Consider the following 26,862-nt stretch of genomic DNA (forward strand, 5'->3'; position numbering starts at 1 on the left):
TTTGCGACTGCCTCCCTCATGTGCCTCTCATACTCACCATTCTGCAATTGCCATACAGATAGGCGACACCAAAAGGGCTGCAGTCCCCTGCCCAACTGCAGCTCGACAGCTACCAGGGAGTGATCCGACAAACCCCTAGAGCCGATCTCAGCTGAGACCACATTCGCAACTGTCGCCCGGGGAACGAATACACAGTCAATCCTAGAGAATGACTTATGGACCACCAAGAGGTACATAAACTACCTTTTGACTCCGTGAATGTGCCGCCAGGCGTCCACCCAATCGATGCTTGTAACCAATGAGTGCAGTTTAGTAGGCTGAGTGCCACCTGACCTGCTGCTGTCCCTACCCACATCCAGCACATCATTCCAGTCCCCACCCACCACAGAGGCCACGTCCGGCATGTCAGCCCACAATGTAAGTAGCCGCTCTACCAAGGGCCACTGCAATGGTGTGGGGGGGGCGTAGACACAACCCAACACCACTGCCCCAATCATACCTCGGAGAAAAAGGTATTGCCCCTGCCTATCCAGCCATTGCTGCTCATGTACGTATGGGGCCCTACGGTGTATTAAAATCGCTACTCCCCTGGATCCCTGCGTGAAGCCAGCATGAAAGACCTGCTGGAAGCCAAACCGCTGCAGACATGGGACCTTGGAGCCCATCATGTGGGTTTCTTGTAGGAAAAGGATGTCGGCCTTGGCCCTCTTTGCCTGGCGCAGGACAGCCCCACGCTTGGTTTTGTCCAGGACCCCATGCATATTCCAGCTGACAATGCAGAGGGTACCCGGGGACAACCTCCCATCTACAGCCCCACTAGCCATCGAGCAGCGTGTAGTGACCTAGCACGGAAAATGGGCCCCAACGGTGTGCGTGTGTCCTAATATACCCGGTGAAATGGCGCAACTCGTACCCCCCTCAAACCCCTCCCCATAACAAACCCCCAACCCCGCAATCGACAACGCCCAACCCCTACCCCTATAACCCCCTCACCATACCTCACAAACATGGAAGTATCTGTTGCGGCAGGACTAGTCTCCAGACCCCAACGGGGGAGCAAAGACCGCCCTATCCAATGGATCCCCAACTCACTCCTCAGTGCAAACCTCCAACCAGCACTAGCTGGACTGAGAGACCAGCCCCTGTTATGACTCCCGACAACAAAGACATTAATAGCACTAGGGCACCCTGAGAGCTTCACTTATCAGGGCTCAAGAGTACGGCTCCCCGAGGTAGAGTTCTCCCTACTCTGCAGGATTGGGAGCACCACCGGGACCTTGAACGTCTGTTGCCCCTCTGTTGCTGGATCCGGGGACCCCTCGGGCCCCTGCACTCGATGCAGAGACAGAGTCCCTTCCAGGCGGCGTATGTGGCCGCACCCGCACAGTCTCGTCGGTCCACTTGAAGACCTCCTCCGGGGTGTCAAAGAAGTGGGTGTGGGTTTGAAAGACCACCTGGAGATGCGCCGGGAATAACAAAGCATATGGAAGCTTCAGGGCGTGCAAACAGGCCTTCGCCACCGCAAAGGACTGACGCTGCTGCTGGACCAGCCTTGTGTAATCCGGGAAGATAAGGATGCGCATGTTTTTATATTGCAAAGGTTCCTTGATCCTCGCGTGCTTTAGGATAGCATCCCGATCCATGTAGTTCAACATTTTGGCAATGACAGGCCGGGTGCGGGCCCCCACCGGAAGCTTCTGCATTAGTGCTCTGTGGGCCCTCTCCACTATGAAACATCGGGACATGGCTTCCGGGGGAAGCCAGACCTCCAGCCAGCGCGTAAGAAATTGTTCCATGTTGCCCGACAAAGCGGTGGTTGTTGCGACAGGCCCTCCCATCTGCATCCTCCATTCGAAGCGCGAGGCCCTTCTGTACCGACTCCATCTTTGCTACTTTCTGCTTTAGGAGCGTGACATCATCCTCAACCCCAGAAATCCGGGTCTCCGCCTCCGCGATACAGGCCACTGCATTGTGCAAGTACTGCCGCAACAGCAACACATCCGCGCCCACTACCCCTATTTTTGCGTCCAACATGTCCCTGGATTGAGTAATAGCAGCCATGAGGGCCCCGTTGTCCGGCATGGCACCCGGCGATGCCCCGGATGCCCCAGCTGTCGCCCCTGGGCTGGAGAACTTGTCAACGGGGCCTGCTTGGTCGATCCACCGCCTCAATGTCGCGTGTCATGGCTGCACTCTAGGCCCCCACTAAAATCCCAGGGGAGCTGGATAGGGCAAAAGCGTGTGGGCCACTAACGCCCGCGGTCCGATCCAACAGCCGATTGGGCAAGACCTAGCCCACGCAGCCTCTCAAGGCCCCACTTCAGAAGGAGCTCCCGGGCCCAAGATCGCGGCGCAGCCGTCTACCAGGTAAGGTCTTCACCGGCACGAGCAAGCAGCACTCTGCTGCCTCTCCCGTATAGCCCCTCCAGCCGCGAGAGCAACCACTGTACTCCAGGGGCCCGCTGCAGGCCCATGCGGCCCGACCGACCGCCGGCGAGGGCCCTCCCCGAAATCCACCAGCAGCTCCGGAGGGAAGGGGGGGAAGATGAGGAAGCGATTATGGGTCAGTCACTGAGCTGCAATGCCCCCCTCCGCGGCCCAACGTCGCCTCCGAACCTCCTTCAACCCCCCTCCGCCATGGGGGAGGCCGCAACCAGCCATGCAGCCCCCAGGCACACCAAGAAACCAGAGGGGGAGGCCGATCATCTAGCCCCAGAAGAGCGTCCAGCACAGAAGCAGAAACAGCAAGGCTTCAGGATTCCCTCCGTGGCCTGCCCGCCGAACCCAGGATAGCACCACAATCAGGGGGAGGGCGATGCCAGAGGCCCCCCAAGCGCTCACCCCGTCTGCACAGATTCACTCCATGTCTCTCCCCCGCCGCGTCCTCCAAGCCGCACGGGGCGCCGCAGGCCAGGGACTGCACCCTGGAGCAAGGCTGCCGCTCCACCTTTACCCACTGGGCTGCCCTCAGCCAGGGGAAGCGGGGAAAAGACAAGGCATCCCGCGCAGGGTAAGGACAGGACAAGGCAAGGCCTCCTGACGTGTCCCCAGTGGCCCGACCCGGCCGCCGAGCCCAGGATAGTGCCCGGATCCGAGGGGGGTAGAGGGCCTCATGTCTCCCCCACACTATCGCCGCTACCGCTGGCACTACAGAGCGCTCCAAGCGCCGGGTGGCCCTGCCACGAGCTGCCCCCCCACACCGACTCTCCACCTCTCACCGGTCCAGTCCGGGGCACTGCTACAGGCCTCTCAGCGTGTCTCACCAGCTGTTCCGCCGGGGCTCAAGGGACCGATCTGCCCCGCAATCTTCAACTCCGCACACTGTCGCCCAGATGGCTTTCAGGCCATACACACTGCCCCCGGTTATGGCTCAGTGCCCCACGCAACTCCCCGGCTCCTCTGGCGGGTGCTAGGCCGCTCTCGTGTGCGCCCCGAGATTCCGGCTCCCCGCAGCCACCAGCACCTCAATTTCACTCTTGTGGGCCGCCGCAGACGAACAGTGCCCCAAATACGACGTCAGATTACAGGAATTGTCTTGGATTGTTAGGAAAAATGACGGATTAAGTGTGGGTTGGACGGAGCTCACTTAGCTCACGTCCGCCATGTTGGCTTGCTAAGCCACGCTCCCAGAGTGAGTTTTGAAGTGCGTAATGGCACATAGGAAGCATTAACGTCTTGGAGACAGCAAGTCTGCCCATTAAGGATAGTGGTAGACTGTTCCAAAGGTTCCCCGATCGCTGCAGGGCCTCAAGGGTCCTATCCAAGTTCAGGGCTATTTTCTGGGCATTGTCTAGTGCAATCTGGACTCCAAGGTATCTGAAGTGTGCTCATTCCAAGTTTGGGAGACCCCCCAAAGGTGTGGCAGTCACTCCCGCTAGAGGGAAGATCAGTTTCCTACCCGGATGCCCACTAATCCAAATCAGCTCTCATCCGCACTGCCAAAGGCTCAATGCTCAGGGCAAAAAGGAGAGGCGAGAGCGGGCATCCCTGTAGGGTGCCTCCCCCCAACCCCCACACCTCAGATTGAGCCTACCCCAGTCTCACCCGAGCTCGAGGCTCAGTGTATAGTAAATTGACCCACCAGCGGAATCTGGGTCCCAGCCCCAGACCCTGAGGACCTCTAGGAGATAACCCCAGTCGACCATGTTGAATGTCTTAGCTAGGTCTCTAGACAAGAGTACCATTTCCTCCTCCCAGTGTCTCACTTACTGTATAATGTGGGTCAGGCAGGACAAGTTCATCGCAGTGTTGCAGCCCGGTATGAAGCCACATTGGTCCTCGTGTACGAAGTGCGGCATATGGGGTCCCAAGTATTTTCGTGTCAGCGTTGATCAAGGTGATTGGGTGATAGGAAGAGGATTCACAGCTGTCCCCGCTTGGCTTTGGGATCATACATATTTTGCCCTGTCTTATAGTGGGAGGGAAGATTCCCTTATGAAAGGCCTCCTCAAATACCTGCAAGAGGGCCCAGGTAAACATGCCAGGGTAAGCCAGATGGAACTCAGGTGGGAATATGTCTTTTCCTGGGGACTTAGCACCTAGGAGCAGTTGTAATGCAGACTGTAATTCCTTAATGGTGAGTTGAGCCTTTAGTTCCTCCCTATCCTGCTTGGTGAGTTTTTGTCCGGTTCAGGGTCTGTAAATATGGGAGATGAGTGTCTTCCCCCACTGTCGGGTCTGCCGTATAAACTGTCTGGTGGTGACACTGGATCACCTGTGGTATTGCAGCCCTGGTGCGCGCCACTGCCCCAGTGGGCATACACAGCACCTCTATTGGGGCGTGGGTTTGTTCCCTGCAGAGGCTCCAGGCTAGTAAGCGCCTTGACTTGTCCCCCTCCCTGTGTAGACACTGTCGGTATTGGCTAAGGGTGTACTTGTCTAGCCTGTGCCTTATATCACTTATGGATGTACGTATGTCCGATTCCCTGGCCTCCTCTGATGGGTACGACCGGTCCCGGGTTTGTGCCTCCACCAAGGCTGCATCCTCTGCCCCAGTTCCGGCTGCAACTGCTTGCGGACCTCACATGCCAGACTCAGGCATGCCCCTCTCACCATTGCTTTCAAGGCCTCTCATTTTGTGGCCCTAGAAATGTCTGCATCTTCCCAGTTGAGAGTCATTTAGTCTGCCAAAGCTCCCTCTATGTGCTGTTTCCCCACCGGGTCATCCAGTACACCTGACTGCATCCTCCAGACCCTCAGATGTTGGGTGGGAATTCCCTAACCGACCGTGCAAGTGATCGGGGAGTTATCGGAGAGGGAATGGGCCTGATGGGTCACCTCAATGGACAGGTTGGGCCTGAGTTTAATACCAGCACTCTATCTTGCCTGCTGTGGGTGTTGTGAGTGGGGCAATATCAGGTGTATATCTTCTGGGTGGGTTGTCTCTGACGCCAAATATCCCACACCCCTAAGTTCCCCATTATCTCTCGAAGTGTCTCGGTCATTTGGGGTTTTGTTCCTGTCGAAGTGGGCACTAATTTAGCTTAGGGTCCAACACGCAATTGAAATCGCCAACAGACATAATCGGAACCTCAAGGTACGAAACTAAGACTTCCTGGAGGGATTGATAGTAATTTGGGTGGTCTACATATGTGTTCAGTATTACTAGTTCGCTGCTGTCTATCTTTGACCTTAAAAGGATGTATCTACCATTGATGTCTGCCTCCGTATATTGCAGAGCAAACAGTGTCCCCGGTGTGACCCACACAAGTACTCCTCTGGTGTAAGTTAAATATAATGAGTGAAAAGACCTGCCCCACCATTTTAAGTGAGCATCTGGGCTCTAGCTTTATCCAGGTGAGTTTCCTGTAGGCATGCCACAATACATGGTGCCTTCGAAGAAATGAAATGATTCTGTAGTGCTTGGTACATGTGCCTAACCCTCTTACATTCCAGCTCATGAACTTAGTCATCATTGTCAAGGTGGTGTACTGTCTTGATGAACCCCAGCCCATCCTCACACGCAATTTGCCTACCCATTGTATGCTGCTTAACAGAAACATGAACATGAAGTGTGAACAACCCCCGAGAACTCCCTCCCCCATGGGCAAATATGCATGTGGTTAAGCCCTCCCCTTGCCTGTGCCAGGCATGCACAGCTTCCACATCAGCCAAAATGGGGACGTGAAACATTCCACGAACATTTTGGCCTCCCAACCTAGCCCAACCATGGAGTAAGGGGACCAGTTCCGCAGGCCCCCTTGAAAGAGGCCTACACGCCTCGGGCAGAATCCCCTTGATGGGTACATTTGTTATGGCAAGTTTCCCGCACACCTGCCTGCCAAGGACCCCTCGACCAAGCATCGCCTGTGCAGTTGGGTACCCCTTAGGGTGTCTGATCATTCCCGGCTAACGGCAGAGAATCATACTTTCATTGAGGTGTACTGTTCACCCAATGCCGTGTGGAGACAAGGTTGAGTCATTGATGGCCTCAGGGATCACTTCGTCCATCTGGAGTAGTGTGGCAGGGACTGGTCCCGCGACAGAGCTCCCCTCCGACATCTGTGGGGAAGAGCTACACAGGTCCAGAGTCTCCACCCGCATAATTCCATTGTCTCCCACTGTGATTCTCTGCTGTCTCGTCGGGCCGCTGTCAGTAGAGCGGTTCCTGCGCGGGCCACCTCGGTTCCTCTAATGTCTGGTTCCCTACTCTTTCCAATGTCCTTTCCACTCTGGGGGTGGGGAGACCATCCCTTCGGATCTCTAGCCACTCCCATACCTCCTCAGGGATCTTGAAAAAGTGGGTCTTCCCCTACAACATCACCTTTAGCTTGGATAGGTAGGGCAGCATGTACTGTAGGTGGCACTCCCGGAGCTTCTGCTTCACTCCCAGGAATGTTTATCTTTGCTCCTGGACCTGTCTGGTATAATCAGACACTTTAGAGTTATCATAGTATAGGTCCCGGGAGAGCCCTCTGCAGTGGGGTGGACCAAGGCCCAATAAGCCCTCTCCACCACAACCATTTCTGACAACCCCCTGGGACATAGCGTGATACGTACCCAGCGTTCTAGAAAGAGTTCAGCCTTGCCCTCCTCGGCTCGTTCCAGTATCCCTAGGACTCTGATATTACTGCGGCATGCTCAACCCTGCGCCTTGTCCTCCTGGCACTCCAACGCACCTGTGGAGTTGGTCAACTGTGTCACTTGGAGCTGTAAGATATCGACCTCCGCAGTGAAGACTTTATCCGCCACAATGCGTAAATCTGCTCTGAGCAAGTTCACATCTGTTGAGACTGTCTTTATCTGCTTCTTCAAGGCAGTTCAGGACCCCTGAATGGCCACTAGTATCTCTGCTCGGGAGGGCTCGCCACCAACATCGCAGTCGGGGCCTCTCTGTCTGTTGATGCGCTGGGTAGTGTACTGAGTGATCATATTAGGAGTGGAAGAACAAACAGTTTTGTCTTTTCCCATCTTCCTGTGCTTCTGGGGTCCCCAGTTCATCCAGTGACCGCTCACAGTGTGGAGAACCCAGTATTCTGGCTCTTACTTGCCAGATTTATCTTATCGAATGCGTTGCTTGGAACTAAGAATAGTATCATTCGATAAGTTAATCTGGCAACTTGAACTGTGTAGAGACGGTTCACTATGTTGTACTACAATGCCTTCTTTGGCATTTATTGTGAGATTTTATTGCATGTTTCTTTTTGTTCTTTTTTATGGTTTTCTATTTTACATTGTATAGTTGTAGCTTTGCTATTTTATGGCAATTCTTTTGGCTGTAGTAAAAAAAAATATAAATAGTGAATTAAGTATTGAACATACCTTTTTCTTTCCTGCTTTCCCTTTGTAGATTTCGGACAAGAATGTACGCTTGTCCACAGCATCGAAAAGAACGCAAGGATATGACGGCAACTTTGAATACTCAAATTGCAGACATAAACGTAGTAAGTAATATACTTTCAATTTTATTACCAACTAGAACACATGTACATGTTCCATGTATATGTGTGTGTATATATATATATATATATATATACATATATATATATATATATATATATACACACATATATATATATATATGCATATATATGCACATGTGCTTTATGCAGACCCCTCAACACACGCGTTTCGTCTCACGGCTTCGTCAATGTCAGGTTTCTGTGCAAAACAAACGACAATTTCATATCGTGAAGCCTCATGAGAACTATGTTAACATTAAAGACGGGCTTCAATACATTTCACAAATGTGGCGGCCATCTTAAGACATGTTATATAGAGTGCAAAATCATTGAAATTTCGTTTGTTAAAGTGCTGTGTACAAATATAATAAAAACAACAACAACAATAAATTATTGTAAATTCTGGGGAGAAAAACCATATAATAAAATTCATAATAGTGCGCAAGCATTTGTTGATGGATTGAATGATAATAATATAAATCTCCAACTCACTTCAACCATTAATTCTAAGTCAATCTGTTTTCTTGACGTAGAGATGTATGTGGAAAATGCCAGTTTAGCCACTTAATTACACAGAAAACCAACCGTGGGCAATACTGTGCTACATGCGGCAAGCCAACATCCGCATCATCTGATACGCAGTATCCCTTACAGGGAGATGCTGCGCATCAGAAGAATCTGTAGTTCAAACACAGACTGCACTAAAGCAAAGGAAGCTAGTAAATTGCGGTTTTTGGAGAAAGTCTACTCTGAGGAGGTATTGAACAATGCTATTAAGCGCACAAAGTCTGAAACAAGACATTAGGCGCTAATCCCTAAATCCAAACAGGAAAAGGTTGGAAACACATAACCTAAGATACAAACACAAATCATTTTAACATTCAATTGACAACACTCAGAAGTCAGGAACATTTTCTATAAGAACTGGAACTTGGTAAAAGGTGATCCTGTTATAGGTAGTCTAGTTGCCAATAAACCTGAATTAACGTTTAGAAAACCTTTATCTATGGGAAGTGCTTTGGTAAGCAACTGCCCCGAAGTTTCTACACCCAGTACATGGATGGCGTTAAGTAGGGGTTTTAAAAAATGCCCAACATGTAAATCCTGTTGATACAGATGTTATGAGACTCATTTCATCAGTCCATTCAAAACCGAACCTGTGCCTATTAATAAGAGGTTAACCTGTAAGACTGACTATGCGGTCTATGTGCTGCAGTGTCCGTGTGGGTTGAGGTACGTGGGGAGTACCCGACTGCCCGCCCACAAACGGATACTGCAGCACAAAAGGGCCATTACAGGGAAAGATCAGGCTTACCCAGTGGCACGACATTTCGAGCTGAGGCATGAGAGTGACCAAAAGCATCTGCAATACTTTTTATTAGACAAAGTACCACCTCTTAAACGTGGAGGGGATAGAGAAGCTAGATCACGCCTCCACGAGACTCGCTGTATACTGGAAATTGATAGCAAGAATCCTGGCGGATTGAACGCTAGCAAGGACATTTACACCTGCCTGTAGCCCTTGATTAAACCTAGGGGAGCAATATGAGGATTGGTACAGGATTATAAATGACCACATTGATGTGCCCAGAATGAATGTCGCTAAAACAATGAATAACATCTAGGATAAGGTTAGACGTTCATTCCCCAATTTTAATATGTGCACATTAATAATTTTTGTTATAATGGATTAAGCACCGTTGGGTATGAATTTAAATGTATAAGCACAGTTTTTTTTGCACTTTAAGAAAGGTAAATAGCATGTTCCTATTTAGGATTTATTTGAATGGTAATATGTGCATTTTGGCCCACAGGGGCTTTATTTTATTGGAAACTTGATCAACTTCCATAAAAATCTTAGTAAATATAATGATTGTTTATCAAGTTGAAAGAGAAACAATTTTATAACATCATATTTTAGTATATATATTTATATTTATATATTTATTCCCCCCAAAAAATTCCGTATATAAAAAATATGTATATAGAGTTTTTTTATTGGAATATTTATACTATGTTTAACCATTGATTCTAGACACAAACTGGCAGATGCATCAACGTAGCCTTTTGCTATTCCTAAATAGCGATTTTAAAGGAATAGCTATTTAGGAATAGAAAAAGCCTATGCATGTAGGAATCGCTATTAAAATAGCGATTCCTTAACATTCCTTAATTGCTACTCGCAAATTGCTAGTCGCAATTAAGGAATGCTTTCCCATTCATTCCTATGGGCCTACAGGCCCATAGGAATGCATTGGAAATTGCATGAGCAATTTGCGAGTACCAGTAGGTACTCGCAAATTGCTCATGCAATTTCAAGGGTGCAAGGATGTCAAAATGACACCCTGTTGCACCCCTAAAATTGATCTATGTACATATGTTGCACACACACATGCCCTAAGGGCATGTGTGTGCGCAACTCAAAGTTTTAGCAAATTACCATGAAGTCCAACTTCATGGTAATTTGCTCCCCCTATTAGCGAATTCGCTATTTTTTTTACTTTCATGCATTGCATTTAAGGAATCTCAATTTGGGATTCCTTAAATGCAAGCACAATTTAAGGAATCTCAATTTAGAGATTCCTTAAATTGCGATTTTTGCATTTGGGATGATGCATCCCAAATGCAAAAATACCGGGAGCAAAGGGGCAGATTCTGAGAATCTGCCCATTTGCTCCCGGTATTTACTTTGATGCATCTGCCAGTATGTCTTTTATTTAATCCTGTGGTAACATTTGATAGTATGTTGTCAGTTTCCATGCATATTTTTGCACTGAGCACAGCCATTTCCGGGTATTGACACTTTAAAAAACCCTCCTTTGTGTCAGCAACATGTCATGTTATCAAGCTTCGTGTGAGAAGCGAAATGCGTCATGGAGGATTTGCTGGGCGAGTATTCAGCACAATAAAGCACTTGAAATTTGGCACCAGTAAGCGGGTCTGCTCATCGTCACTTTACCTGTGAGAGGTGGTTTGATGTGGCGAGAACTCTGATATATATATATATATATATATATATATATATATATATATATATATATATATATATATACACAAACCTCTCTCCCGAAAAAAAGAGACAGATTCCCAGGAGGAACAGGTAGGAGACGCTTGTTTATTTGGTATAATTGCGAATGCTTTTCGGCAGCTTAACTGCCTTCCTCAGCGCCCAAAGCGTCCCGTGAGTGTAATGACACGCTGCCTGTAGGTCCCTCATTAGTACGCTTGCTGGTGCAAGCTGGCTCCGCCCTTCTGGTGAAGTCCTCGCACCTGAGAGCAGTCCCGAGTGTAGCGCAGGACTGCGGGTCCCAGAATGCAACTCAGTGGATGTCTGGAACCTCGGTGCCGGGAAATGACTGGATTACAACAATGTCATGCGGGCTGGTCGAGGAACAGCGTGAAACCTTCAGGATACTGTGTTGTCAGCCCAGCTTTGGTATACCAACTGACAAGTGCCTCCTCCAGTCCTCCAATACCATCACAGCCACGTCGACCTAAGAGTCCATGAGGCAGGGGATGGGCCACAGTGAGCCCTACCCAGCATGGGATTAGTAATCCCAAAACTGCCAGCTTTCCTCCTTGGTTTCGATGGCGGGCTCCCAGCCTATCCAACTACCGCTGGCAACATAGAAGAACTACAAGAGTCCAAGGTCCCAGTGTGGCTGGTACTCCCAAAGCGCGATGGGGGTCTCTGTGAAGCGTCCCGGGTTGACGCTGAATCGATGCACAAACCTCTCTCCCGAAAAAAAGAGACAGATTCCCAGGAGGAACAGGTAGGAGACGCTTGTTTATTTGGTATAATTGCGAATGCATTTCGGCAGCTTGACTGCCTTCCTCAGCGCCCAAAGCGTCCCGTGAGTGTAATGACACGCTGCCTGTAGGTCCCTCATTAGTACGCTTGCTGGTGCAAGCTGGCTCCGCCCTTCTGGTGAAGTCCTCGCACCTGAGAGCAGTCCCGAGTGTAGCGCAGGACTGCGGGTCCCAGAATGCAACTCAGTGGATGTCTGGAACCTCGGTGCCGGGAAATGACTGGATTACAACAATGTCATGCAGGCTGGTCGAGGAACAGCGTGAAACCTTCAGGATACTGTGTTGTCAGCCCAGCTTTGGTATACCAACTGACAAGTGCCTCCTCCGGTCCTCCAATACCATCACAGCCACGTCGACCTAAGAGTCCATGAGGCAGGGGATGGGCCACGGTGAGCCCTACCCAGCATGGGATTAGTAATTCCAAAACTGCCAGCTTTCCTCCTTGGTTTCGATGGCGGGCTCCCAGCTTATCCAACTACCGCTGGCAACATAGAAGAACTACAAGAGTCCAAGGTCCCAGTGTGGCTGGTACTCCCAAAGCGCGATGGGGGTCTCTGTGAAGCGTCCCTGGGTGACGCTGAATCGATGCACAAACCTCTCTCCCGAAAAAAAGAGACAGATTCCCAGGAGGAACAGGTAGGAGACGCTTGTTTATTTGGTATAATTGCGAATGCATTTCGGCAGCTTAACTGCCTTCCTCAGCGCCCAAAGCGTCCCGTGAGTGTAATGACACGCTGCCTGTAGGTCCCTCATTAGTACGCTTGCTGGTGCAAGCTGGCTCCGCCCTTCTGGTGAAGTCCTCGCACCTGAGAGCAGTCTCGAGTGTAGCCCAGGACTGCGGGTCCCAGAATGCAACTCAGTGGATGTCTGGAACCTCGGTGCCGGGAAATGACTGGATTACAACAATGTCATGCGGGCTGGTCGAGGAACATCGTGAAACCTTCAGGATACTGTGTTGTCAGCCCAGCTTTGGTATACCAACTGAAAAGTGCCTCCTCCGGTCCTCCAATACCATCACAGCCACGTCGACCTAAGAGTCCATGAGGCAGGGGATGGGCCACAGTGAGCCCTACCCAGCATGGGATTAGTAATCCCAAAACTGCCAGCTTTCCTCCTTGGTTTCGATGGCGGGCTCCCAGCCTATCCAACAACCGCTGGCAACATAGAAGAACTACAAGAGTCCAAGGTCCCAGTGTGGCTGGTACTCCCAAAGGGCGATGGGGGTCTCTGTGAAGCGTCCCTGGTTGACGCTGAATCGATGCACAAACCTCTCTCCCGAAAAAAAGAGACAGATTCCCAGGAGGAACAGGTAGGAGACGCTTGTTTATTTGGTATAATTGCGAATGCATTTCGGCAGCTTGACTGCCTTCCTCAGCGCCCAAAGCGTCCCGTGAGTGTAATGACACGCTGCCTGTAGGTCCCTCATTAGTACGCTTGCTGGTGCAAGCTGGCTCCGCCCTTCTGGTGAAGTCCTCGCACCTGAGAGCAGTCCCGAGTGTAGCGCAGGACTGCGGGTCCCAGAATGCAACTCAGTGGATGTCTGGAACCTCGGTGCCGGGAAATGACTGGATTACAACAATGTCATGCAGGCTGGTCGAGGAACAGCGTGAAACCTTCAGGATACTGTGTTGTCAGCCCAGCTTTGGTATACCAACTGACAAGTGCCTCCTCCGGTCCTCCAATACCATCACAGCCACGTCGACCTAAGAGTCCATGAGGCAGGGGATGGGCCACAGTGAGCCCTACCCAGCATGGGATTAGTAATCCCAAAACTGCCAGCTTTCCTCCTTGGTTTCGATGGCGGGCTCCCAGCCTATCCAACAACTGGATTACCAGTGTGATTGCCGTTTTCTGGCGGAGGAAGGTCAGATTGTGTTCGAATATATATATATATATATATATATGTGAAAACCTCCGTCCTCCTGCCACAATCACCTCAGACCTGATCGCGCTGGAAACAGACACGGACCACACTTGGATGCTGGTTAGTTCGTTTATTCAGCTGTCGCCATAACGTTTCGGCTGAAAAGCCTTGATCACACATATATATATATATATATATATATATATGTATATATATATATATATGTATATATATATATATATGTATATCCACAAAAAACGGCGTACCACATGAACTCTCGGGTATAAAAAATAACGACAGATCACCGTGCTGATTTCAAAATATGCAAGGTGTATTCACGCCATAAACCAAGCCTGACGTGTTTCGCACTCCACAGAGCGCTTGATCACACACTCGTATGCTTAAAGTTTGTCGTATTTCAACACACAAGAAAATTCATAAACAACAAAAGTGGACTTCATAATTTGAAAGGTGAGCGCCATCTTAACGTGGTAAATACATGTATATACAACAAATTGACCCGTGTCCATGTCATTGCCCGAGTTATTGATATAACTCATGTTGTAAATCTTCAACAATAATGTAAAAAAAAGGGGGAGGATAAAAAAGGAAGTCCTTAATATTGCTGCTCATGTTGTGGTAACATTGCATTGCGGATACGTATCTCTACCACCACACACACTCGGAATGAGAGATGTAAATATCGAAAATATATCGTGCATAAACCTGACAGAAAATTCTAACTCCTCAGTTTACATTGTTGACATTTTACTTGTATACCCTGGTTAGTGGGATAATAGTCTTGGCCATCGTTACCAAAGGCAACACTTTTCCAAAATGGACCCTGTTTATTGGGCAAGATGAATGAAGTCTTGTCTATACCATACGACATTTTGTACTGTGATGAAGGTTTCTCGAAATTGGCTTAAAACCCCTATAGTGCTGATATTACAAAACGAATTTCATAGTGCACATTTCCTACTCCATAGTGTGAAACAAAAATGGCAGTCTAAAGCGGCAACATTTTGCATGAATTGTATAACGCTATATGTTACAAAGGAACATTGGGGAACTCTGTAATTTAACAGAGGGGTGCAAGAACGACAGGAGAACCAAGCGAGTTTCAAAGGGGCCCAAGGGTTACCCCAGATGAACATGGAAGATGAGAAAGAGAGAAAGGAAGCAGCGCAAACACTTTTCGCGAGAGCACCTGGGATTGGAAAAACATTACCCCCACCAGCACGTGCTGATAAAACCATCATGGATGCACTGAGAAAATATGAAAAACTTCATAAACTTGAAGTTTTGAAATGGTGGGAGGCCACCTCTCTACAAGATTATTTGGAGAAAAGTATGGTACCAAGAGGATTACGAATTTATATTACTCCCTCTTATGATTCACCAGATCCACAAATGCTGGAAGATTGGTCCCAGAATTTGGCCAATAGTTCTAAGGTCATGATGCAGATTTTGGTCAAATATGCCTGGTCAGATAGAGCAAAAATAAAAAAAGATATAGGAGAACTAGCAGATGAATTAAACAAACATCCTGATCAAGAAATTATCGTGAAATTCATAGAAGAAAGGAAAACAAGACTTAAAACTTTGGAAGAAGAGATCAAACAAAGAAAACAATACAAGTTGCATAGAGACTGTGGAGATTATGAGTCTGGGAGAATACTAACCCACAGCAAGAAATATGATCTTCTCTATGAATCTGGGAATTATAGAGACCCGAATAATCAACCAGCAAATGCTGTACAAGAGCAAGGAGACTCTAGCTCAAGTGACACATTTACAGACGTATCAGAACTCACGATAAGCTCTGGTAGCTCTGTTTCGGAAGGAGAAGGAATTCAGAAAAAGAGGACTTTTTTAGACGAGTATCAGCTCATGAAAGAGAGCCGTCAAGCAACCCGATCCTCATCAAGACTGAGGGAGAAGAACAATCCAACAGAAATGAGTGGAAGAGGAAGGCCAAGAGGTATCGGAGCAAGAAGCGGAAAAAATCTAGGCAGAGGCGAAAGCAAACAGGAAAACAGAGAGCAGATGGGAAACAAAAAAGCTCAATACAAAAAGAAACGATGATGGATGACACACAGGTAAAACAAACAATTGTGGACTTATCCATGAAAGAAATAAGTAATACAGACAAAAGAACACTCTGTCTAGGATTATCGTTCTGCCCATCTATGCCCATGAATTATGTAAATGACAAGATTGACATTTTAAAATTTTGCAGACAACTCAAACTAAAAAAATGGCATAAAATGAAACCTGTGAAAAGTAAAAATACATCTACTCACATAGATGAAATGACTAACTATGATGAAAATCTTATCATTGGAGACATTGACAACATGGTGGCTTTAGATCAACTCAATAATGACCCTGACGATCCCGACCTCAGCTCTGAGGCAATGCGTATACTTGAGGCTTTGGAAATACAACATGACAGTGCTGCGGGTTCAAAATTCAAACCGAAATCAACATTTTTTCTTAAAATGAATCATGATAATATTGACACCTTTCATGATCAGGTAGGCAAAGAACTACTTGATCTCCAAACTCGGAACTGGCCTAAACGTATGAAAAAATGTAAACATAATTTAACAGCAACCCAAAAACAAGCAATGAGAGATCTAGTAAATGATAAAAGTATCGTGATCAGGCCTGCTGACAAAGGCGGCAATATTGTCATTTTGCCAAGAGTAATGTACATACGTGAAGCTGAGAGACAATTACATGATCCTAAAACATATAAGAAAACCAATCGAACTGAATACAATTCCAGTATCAAAAGTATCTGGGACAAATTAACTGATTGGAAGGACAAGGGGTGGATTGAATGGGAAGAGTATTGTTTTTTGAAACGTGATCATCCTATACTCCCCATTTTATATCTCCTCCCGAAAGTACATAAATGCAAAAGTAATCCACCTGGCAGGCCCATTATTTCATCTAGGGGATCCTTACTGGAAAATGTGTTGAGATACGTAGATCACTTTTTACATGAATTTGTGATGAACTTACCCACATACGTGAAAGACACGAAAGATTTTCTTGAAAAAATTAAGAGTGTTAAATGGGAAAATGATCTGTGGTTGATAACCATGGACGTCAATTCCCTGTATACGATTATAGAACACAAACAGGGTCTTGAAGCCTGTGCAAGATTTTTGAAAAGCAGAAAAATTTAATATTTGGGTCATACCACCATGATACTTGAGATGATGAAACAGTGCTTAGAAAACAATTTTTTTCTTTTTAACAATGAGATATATGTCCAATCCCATGGTACCGCGATGGGAACATGTTTCGCGCCAAGTTTCGCTAATTTGTTCATGGGGGCATGGGAGGACGACATTAGAACAGCAGTGAGTTTCAGGATGATTTCAAAAATTTCAAATTATGGCTAAGATACATAGACAACATTTTTGTCATCTGGAAGGGTGAAAAAGAAATGACAGAAACATCACATTGACTTGTGATATTAGTAATGTGGAAGTAGAGTATGTAGATACTAAAGTACAGAGAAATTAGAAATTAGAAATTCACTGATAAAACATAGGTTTTTGGGGTGTTATAGTTAGCAGGACATTTCATTCGTACAAAACCATTGAAATTCCACCATTATAGTTAGTTCTACTAAAACTCGCGCGCCCGCAATCCACTGCTGATGATGTGACATATTACATCATTCATAACATGGTCAGTGACATCACTGATGACATCACTGATGACATCTCAAATGACATCACTGATGACATTTCGTCCTATGGCCTAGACAACAATACCTCGAGGAAGCCAATCAACATCTAAACGACACAGAATGTTACAGAAAAGCTTCATCACAAGATCTACGTAAAATAAAAGACAGTATTCCAATACTTATCACAATGGAAACAAACTGGGTTATTAACCAAAAATGAAATGAACTTTCTAAAGAATGAATACCCGATTAGGCCTGTCCTTTATTTCATTCTGAAAGTCCACAAAAACATCACACCAATTCCTGGAAGGCCGATTATTTCTACCAATAAGAGTTTACTAGAAGTTCCTTTGGCAGGGGGAGAGCACGTCTGGCCCTGACCCTTTGCCGGATCCCTCCATTCGATGGGGGCATGGGGATGACACATTTATACCTGTACTACCTCGCTACGTGCTTACTGACCATACACAACTGGTTTAATGGGGGCTGGTCCGACCCGGCCTACAGGCCTGAACTGAGTGAACTAGTTTTGTCCAACATCTAATCACTGATGTATGGGGAATTCATTCCATCCCTCTTACCATAAGTAACGCTCTCCGCGCTATTGGCCTGGCAGGCAGCTCTTCGCCATACCCAATGGACACACAAGCTGGCTCAGTGCACACCTTTCTGGCATGGCACTTGGCTGGGAGAGGTCAGTGGGCTGCAGGGATTTAGACCATGGGACCTTATTGAAATCTCGCAATTCAGGGATGTGTGGGCAAGCAGACATATGCGCTCCTTCAAAGACCTCCGGACCCGACACTCCCTGCATCCAACATAACTCTACAAATATTTGCAGCTTCGACATCTCCTCCACGTACACATTTCGGATGATACATGGATCCCTGAACACAGCCCTCCCGAAACGCAGACTCTGTTGGGGGACCTGGAGAACGGGGGTATTTCCTGCTTTAACTGGACACGGGTTAACAATACTCCGACCTCACTAGATCGGCTTAGAAGCCAGTGGGAAGAGTGGGTGGGTGTTCTAGATGAGGAGGATTAGTAGTACGCTCTCATGGCACCCAAAACGGTTACTGCTTCGGCCAAACTCCGCTTGATCCAACTATACTATTTACACGCTTCATACCTCAACCCATTACGCCTCCATCGGGCGGGCTTCTACCTGAGCGCTTCCTGCGCGAGGAGTGGCAATGACCCGGCTGATTTTTTCCACATGGTATGGGCCTGTCCCCGCTTGGCACGTTCTGGGGTGATATTGAAGAAGAGCTCACAGAAATCTTGGAATGGGAGGTCTCTCATGATCCACGACATTCTCTCCCTGGGATTACCGACAGGCTGGATAGGGCTTGGAATGAAAAACTCTTTTTCACCAAAGCAATGGTGGTGGCAAAACAAGACATATCTGCATCCAGGAAGTGTCCAGATCCACCTAACCTTGGGGGATGGCGGAAGGGAGTAGACTGGCTTGCTACACAAGAAAAAAACATGTACGAAGCCCTAGGTTGTCCTAAGAAGTATCGCAGGGTGTGGGGCAAATGGTTGGGTACCATGGTGTAATCGGAGCAGTATATATAATCTACATATCTAATTGTATATAAGGGGGTCTGAAACTATGGAATGATCAAGTATCTGTATGTGACTTGTTACCTTCAGTGTCCAATGATGACTTGCTAGTGTTGTTTCTTGTCAAATCAATAAAATTGCTTATCAGAAAAAGAGTTTACTAGAACCTATGTCTAAATATGTGGACTTTTTTCTACAAGAATTTGTCAACATGTTACCATCGTTCATCAAAGATACTAGTGATTTCTTAATAAAAATCAAGGACATAGAATGGGGTCAAGACTATCTTTTTATAGTAATGAAAAAAACATCTCTCTTTAACAGTATTCATCACAAAGACTGAAGTGCAGCTGTAAAATACTTCCTAGATCAAAGATCTATATATCTGTATCAAAATAACTGTATGATTATTACCATGATTGAGCTGTGTTTAAATAACAACTATTTCCTTTCCAACAACTTAGGGGTGTGGCTATGCGGGCATGCTATTCCCCTCGCTATGCATGTTTACATGTAGGCTGGTGGGAGGAGCAGGTCCTCAAGGTACAACACAAAAACGTGTGGGATACCCATGTTAAGCATTGTTGGCGATACACCGATGATGTATGCGTAGTATGGAATGGCACCAAGGTACAAGCAGAAGCATTTGTTTCCTCTAATATTAACAATAATGATTTGAACTTGCACTTCACAGCTCAAATTAGTGGTCAAAGTGTAGAATTTTTGGACGTGCAGGTGTATCTAAAAATCGATGAGATTCACACTAAATTACATCGTAAAGCCACAGCAGAGAATTCGACCCTCCACGCCAAAAGTGCATATCCAAGACACCTAATCTGTAGCATTCCCTTTGGGGAATTTTTAAGAATAAGTCCTATTTGCAGTTCTAATACAGATCTAGTACAATGTCAACTTGAAGCAGTCCAGCGTTTTCCTGCTCAAGGATACAAACACACTGAATTACAGAAAGCCCTGACGAAAGCAAATTCCCATACTAGAGAGGAATGTTTAACACCTAAAGTAGATGCCACAAAGATCCCCACACCCCCCATAAATTAAATAGGGACCATCCACAGGAAATTAGAATAATTACCATATTCAGTACACAAGACAAACAAATAAGGCACATCATTAGTTCTTACTGGCCAATCGTCTTAACTGATATCGCATTAAATCAAATTCTTCCAGACCAACCATTGATTACATTCAGATGAGCACTCTCTACGAGGGACGCATTAGTTAAGAGTAGCCCGGAATTCATTACAGCACAAACCTAGCTGGAAACACTATATTATATGTGCCCCACATATATAAATACATATATATATATATATATATATATATATATATATATATATATATATATATATATATATATATATAAAACATGCAATAGCAGCCAAATAAAATCAGAGCTGAAATATGCTGTGTAGAATTTCCACCATACATGAATAATAAGCATTAGAAACATGAGAAACAACCACAAAGTTTGTTTAGAAACTGTTTTAATGCTCAGAAAGCAGTAGAAATTCTCATAACTCACTGGAAGCATAGAAAGCTCCCAGGCTGCATTGCAAACACACAGTCTAAAAAGACCGAAGAGCTAACCTGTAGCTGCATAACAATAAACTGACACCGTGCCTTTAAGGCACCCATGACCCCCAGTATCCCATCATGCCTCTTACTTTGACATTTAACAACTAGTCAAGTAATATACTGTCTTTTTTAGTCAGTTTAGTGAACATTTTCTTCTGAGAATGCCTTCTCTCTTTGACAAATGTCCATCTTGTGGCAACAAGAAGGCAAAATCAGACAATCACGACGTCTGTATCTTGTGTCTGCCTGAAGATCATGATCCAGACACCTGTCCTCACTGTGAACACCTGTCAGGAAGAACTCTTAAAGACAGGGAGATGATTCGCATTTATGGCCTGGCTCACAGGTCATCCAGAGGAAGATCTCCGGTGAAGAAGGGTTCCAAGAAGACTCAAACATCTTCAAAAAAGAAGTCTTCACATCCTCCAACATCAGCGTCGGGCTCGGCGCTGAGAAAAGAACCACCGGTGGATCAGCTCTCGTCTAAACTACCATCGACGGCGGGCTCGCCGTAGAAGAGAAGACCAGGTACGTCAATGACGTCGAAGGAACCAGTCCCGTCGTCGAAATCCCCTCCGCCGTCATCAACCGGGCGACGATCGGCGTTCAGGAATGTGACTCCGCCGCCGTCAACCGGGCGGCGGTCGGCGTTGAGATCAAAGGCCCCTCCGCCGTCGTCAACCAGGCGACGATCGGGGTCGAGGGAGGTCACTCCTCCGCCGTCGTCATCCAAGCGACTTCCGGCGTCGAAGTGTGACCCCTCCGCCGTTGTCTAAGAAATGACGTTCGGCGTCGAGGACCAAGACCCCACCGCCGTCGACAGGGAAACGTCGATCGGCGTCGAGTACGCAGTCTCCGTCGTCGTCTCGTCGACTCTCGGCGTCCAATACCCCTCCGCCATCGTCGCATAGACATTCGACGTCGAGACAGAGGGCTCCGTCGACGGCTGGTCATCGCCGTTCGACGGCGAGACAGAGGACTCCGTCGACGGCTGGTCATCACCGGTCAACGTCGACGTCGAGACAGAAGACTCTGTTGACGGCTGGTCATCGCCGTTCGACGTCAAGACAGAGGACTCCGTCGACGGCTGGTCATCACCGGTTGCCGTCGAGACAGAAGACTCCGTCGACGGCTGGTCATCACCGTTCGACGTCGAGGCAGAGGGCTCCGTCGACGGCTGGTCATCACCGGTCGACGTCGAGAGACCATAGATCCTCGCATCGGTCGCCATCGAGGCATTCGAAGTCAGGATTGTTCGACCCGCTGACCCCCAGAGGCGTTCGGCGTCGAAAAAAGAACGCTCGACGTCGAGACATTCAGAAAGAAACTCTGTTATCATGGTTACGGAGTCAGCTTCTCGTCATTCCACTTCACAGTCATCTGGTTCCTCAACAGCATCCTCGAGGTCCAGAAGCCCTGTCCGCAGATCTCCTGTGTGTCAGCCAGACCCTTCGGCTGCGGAGATCAGACTGTCACCTAGATGGTACAGATCATTGGACCATTGGCGAAATTCAGGTGCTGCCAAACGTATGTATGAGTATGCCAGCCCTCAACACGGGTCTCCTCTTCAGAATCTGGTGGAGGAGATGGACAAGCGTAGTCCTCCCAGGCGCAAATCACCTGTGAGAACACCAACCAAATTTCCCAGAAGGGAACTTCCGGTTAGACCCCGATCTCCCAGAAGAGACAGTCCGGTCAGGCCTCGCTCGCCCAGAGGGGAAGATCGGGTCAGATCTCGCTCTCCTAGAACGGAAGAGCATTCAAGAAGATCGCGTGAGAGGAGGCACAGTGCTCACAGTAAACGTAGAAGGACTCCGTCTACTTCATCTGCCTCTTCGACCAGGTCTTCCAAAAGAGATTACTCTCCTACGCTGACGGATAGTCCTACCTCTAGATCCTCTCCAGTGGATGACATCGGCACTTATCTGGATGTCCTACGAAGAGGAGCTCAGAAGCTGAGCATTGAAATGTCGGTCCCTCAAGTTACTATGACCGTAATTTTTGAAACTTTGCACAAAAAATCTATCTCTCGTCCACTGCTGCCTTTAGTCCCGGGGATTATGGATCCTGTCAAGGACGTTTTCCTAACCCCAGCGGCTATCAGAGCGGTTCCAGCCCGCATACAGAAAAAATACAAACCTGCTTCTTCTGACCCAGTTTTTGTAAAATCTGACCCTCCAGCAGACTCTGTGATAGTGGCAGTGGCGAGAAAGACACATGCAGTGGCCGCTACCTCTTCAGTCTCACCAGACAAGGACAGCAAATCTCAAGATTCCTGGGGTCGCAAGGTTTGCAATTCTGCTGCCTCCACGCTGAAGGTCTCCAGTGCGGCTGCGCTGCAGGGTAGATACGACAGAGCCTTATGGGACTCCATGGAAAGGTTCAAGTCCAAACTGCCAAAGGAATACCAGAAGGACTATGAAGAGACTATGACAGAAGGATGTCTGGTGGCGAACCAGTTAATAAGCACAGCTGCGGATGGTGCAGTGCTAGCGGCACATTCCTACTCACATGGGGTTTGTGCCAGGAGATCGGCTTGGTTGCGCCTTACAGGGCTGAAGCCGGATGCGCAGCATCGCATCCTCAATCTTCCCTTTTCGGGTTCCTCTCTCTTCGGGGAACATGCTGACGAAGAGATGACCCGTATGAAGACAGAACTGGACACAGTAAAAGCGGTGGATTTGGAAAAGAAAAAAGAATTCAAACGCCGCTTTAAGACCAACAGGGGGAGAGGGGCTCAACAGAGGGTTAGAACCCCTCCGTGGTCCCAAAGTAAGAACCAGGGAAAGACCCAGTTTCGAGGCAAAGCCAACAGAGGTAGAGGAGGTCACCAACAATCCTCTAACACCACGAGAGGAGGAAAGGCCTGAGCAGTGGCTTCCTCTGGCGCCGTTGCCCACTCCAGTGGGAGAAAGTGCTTCACAACACCTGGCAGAGTGGGTCAGCATCACAAAAGATCAGTGGGTGCTGAATATACTGCGCAACTCTTGCCCTCACCAGCTAAGCTCACTCCGAAGAGAGGTGAAAGTTCTACTACAAAAAAGAGCTATAGAGGAGGTTCCCCCCTTTCAAAAAGGAAAGGGAGTCTACTCCAGGTACTTTCTTGTCCCCAAAAAAGATCAGGGAGACAAGTTCAGACCAATACTCGATCTGCGTCTCTTGAACAAAGTCATTGTCAGAGAAAAGTTCCGCATGTTAGCTCTTCACCAAATATGCCCACATCTTCAAACCGGAGATTGGATGTGTTCGGTGGATCTGCAGGATGCATACTTTCACATTCCGATTGCTCTACAGCATCGCAAGTACTTGAGGTTTGTAGTGGGAAGCAAACACTACCAGTACAAGGTGCTACCCTTCGGTCTCAAGTCCGCACCATGAGTCTTCACCAAATGCATGGCAGTGGTGGCGGCTTTTCTTCACAAAAAGGGTCTCTTCACCTACCCATACCTGGACGACTGGCTCCTAAAGGGCTCGTCTCCGGTTCAGGTAACGCACGATCTGCAACTTTGCCTACACCTATTGCACAGACTCGGTCTCCATGTCAACCTGGAGAAGTCAGTCCAGCGGCAGACACAGTCCATCCACTACCTAGGCTCCGTTCTGGACACAAGATTGGGAAAAGCGTTTCCTTCGGAGGAGAGACTTTTTTCCATGAGTCAGAAATGCGAGATTCTGCTAGAGTCTCGGTTTCCAACAGCCCGACAAGTAGCATCCCTGCTGGGTTCCATGGCGTCCTGCATTTTCCTCATTCCAAATGCCAGGCTGAGAATGCGTCCTCTGCAACAAGCTCTAGAGGACCAGTGGGACCAAGCGATAGGGCATTGGGAAGATTGTATTACTCTTTCCCAAGCGACGAAGGATGCCATCAAATGGTGGACTCGGAGAAAGAATGTGCGGGTAGGAGTACTTTTTCACCAACCTCTTCCATCCCAGTCTATAGTGACGGATGCCTCTCTGCAAGGCTGGGGAGCGCACATGGGTCCTCTTCAGATACAAGGTCAGTGGTCTGCGCAGGAGCAGACATACCACATCAACATGCTGGAGCTCAGAGCGGTTTTTCTAGCTCTCAAAGCTTTCTTTCCAGCGATCGAGTCCAACTCAGTCCTAGTTCAGACGGACAATACAACCACCATGTTCTATCTGAACAAACAAGGAGGCACAAGATCTCGCCCGCTCTCCCGAGAGGCTCAAACAATCTGGCACTGGCTTCTCTCTCGAGGCCTCACAGTAGTGGCGGTGCACCTTCCAGGCGAGTTGAACGTAAAACAGACGCACTCAGCAGGCACTTCGAAGATCAGCCAGACTGGGTGCTAAACGACGAGGTGGTAGAAGAGCTTTTTCGTTGCTGGGGTCGTCCAGCCATAGACTTGTTTGCAGACGACGAAAACGCCAAATGCCCCGCCTTCGCGTCCAGATTCCACCGACCAGGGACGCAGGGGAATGCTCTTCTGATGGATTGATCAGGAACATTCGCTTACGCGTTTCCTCCCCTGGCTCTGATTCCGAAGGTAGTGTCCAAGCTCCTCAGGTCGGACATGGAGATAATCTTAATAGCTCCGGATTGGCCACGGCAGTGGTGGTACCCGGACCTTCTACATTTCTCTGTGTGTCCACACAGACGACTTCCTTGCAGGCCGGACCTGTTGAACAAGATGGACGGGAGGATACTGCATCCCAACCTCCCATCGCTGAACCTAACAGCATGGCACCTGAGGTCCTGCAATATGGACTTCTGAACTTGCCTCCCGAATGCATGAACATTTTAAAGGAGGCTAAGTGTGGCTCACTGGTTAGAGCAGGCAGACCCTGAAGCAGAGGTCAGACCCGGGACCAGGGTTCAATTCCCGACGCGGCAGGGTCTTGAGCTCAAATGTCCATGGACTCGATAATTCTCGCTTCGGTGCCTGACCTAATCATGGGTTCACACTCTGCAACTCTGGGCATTAAGCTTGCTTAATCTCCACAACGGCCCCCCTGCGGCGGGATGCCTGGCTGTCACCTTGGGGATGCCCTGTAGGGGCTATCTCACAGGGAAAAGCCAGGACGGGTTCCCAAGGCAAGCGCGGAGATACCCCTTCGGGGGTCGATTCAGGCGCTATATAAGAAACATAATAATAATAAGAGGCCTTCCACGAGAGCGTCTTATGCGTTCAAGTGGAAGAAGTTTTACTTATGGTGTAGGGATCATCATCTGAACCCTACTAAAGGGCAGGAGGAGGTAATCCTGCCATACCTCCTTTCCTTGGCAACTTCTGGATTGAATGTGTTTCCATTAGAGTGCATCTGTCAGCCATAGTGGCGTACAGGAAATCGCCTCATCAGATTTCTTTCTTTCAGGTTCCGGTGGTTAAGGACTTCCTCCAGGGGTTGAAGAAAGTCTATCCCCCTGTGCGAAATCCTTCTCCTCCTTGGGAATTGAACCTGGTTCTGTCCAGGTTAATGTCACCTCCTTTCGAACCTATCCACAAGGCTTCTTTGCAACATCTATCTTGGAAAGCAGCCTTTTTAGTGGCAATCACATCAGCGCGCAGAGTAAGCGAGATACAAGCTCTCTATGCGAAGGAACCATATACTGTTTTCCATCACAATAGGGTTGTCCTGAGGGCTCACCCATCCTTCTTACCTAAGGTGGTTTCTGATTTTCATATAAATCAGTCCATTTCCCTTCCTTCTTTTTTCCCAAATCCAGCGACCCCAGCAGAGCGGTCGTTGCACTCATTAGATTTAAAGAGAGTGCTAAAGTTCTATTTGGAAAAAACCAAGGGAATCAGGAAGTCGGATCAGCTGTTCGTGAACTATGGTTCGATGAGAACAGGGTTTCCGGCGGCCAAGAGGTCCATCTCTAGATGGATTGTCTCTTGCATTAAATTGGCCTACCAGCTTGCAGGCAAGCCTTTATTGGTGTCACCCAAAGCGCATTCCACTAGAGGGAAAGCGGCCACAGTAGCTTTCTTGCACGACATTCCAATGTCAGCAATATGCAAGGCTGCGACATGGAAATCAGTTCATACCTTTACGAGGCATTACTGCCTAGAATCTGATTCCAGGGCCGATACTCAAGTAGGACAAGCCTCTTTGAGGAATCTATTTGGGTAGCCTGCGGCCTGTACGAGCTTAGTTGTTACTAGCCTTAGTATGGGTATTACTGTATTGTTACTCCTTTGCCCGCAGGGAGATGAGGTGAGGCTCGCTATTCTATTCTAATGTTTATGACTATTGATGAGGATCCCCTTGAAGAGAAGGATTAGTTACTTACCTGTAATCCTAGTTCTCTTCCAGGGGTATCCTCATCAAAGTCATAAGCAACCCTCCCGCCTCCCCGGGCAAAGAACATTCTTTAATAAGGAGACATTGTTAACCTATTTGTTACTGGGTTTGTTTTCAGTCTCCGAAAAGAACAACTGACCTAA

The 26,862-nt window shown here is 47.9% G+C and overlaps 1 protein-coding gene across 14 annotated transcripts in view; it reads left to right on the forward strand.

Moving 5' to 3' along the window:
* The window catches only part of LOC144804990 (V-type proton ATPase 116 kDa subunit a 4-like), a 6,844,636-nt gene that overhangs the window by 1,203,862 nt on the left and 5,613,912 nt on the right, over nucleotides 1-26,862 (forward strand). For all 14 annotated transcript variants that reach the window (XM_078671938.1, XM_078672103.1, XM_078672267.1 and 11 more), the window contains one exon: nucleotides 7,790-7,883. In XM_078671938.1, coding sequence (XP_078528064.1) covers nucleotides 7,790-7,883 — 94 coding nt within the window. The remainder of the gene's footprint in view (nucleotides 1-7,789; nucleotides 7,884-26,862) is intronic.

The sequence above is a fragment of the Lissotriton helveticus genome, chromosome 1_1 (assembly GCF_964261635.1).
Source record: "Lissotriton helveticus chromosome 1_1, aLisHel1.1, whole genome shotgun sequence".
NCBI lineage: Eukaryota > Metazoa > Chordata > Amphibia > Caudata > Salamandridae > Lissotriton > Lissotriton helveticus.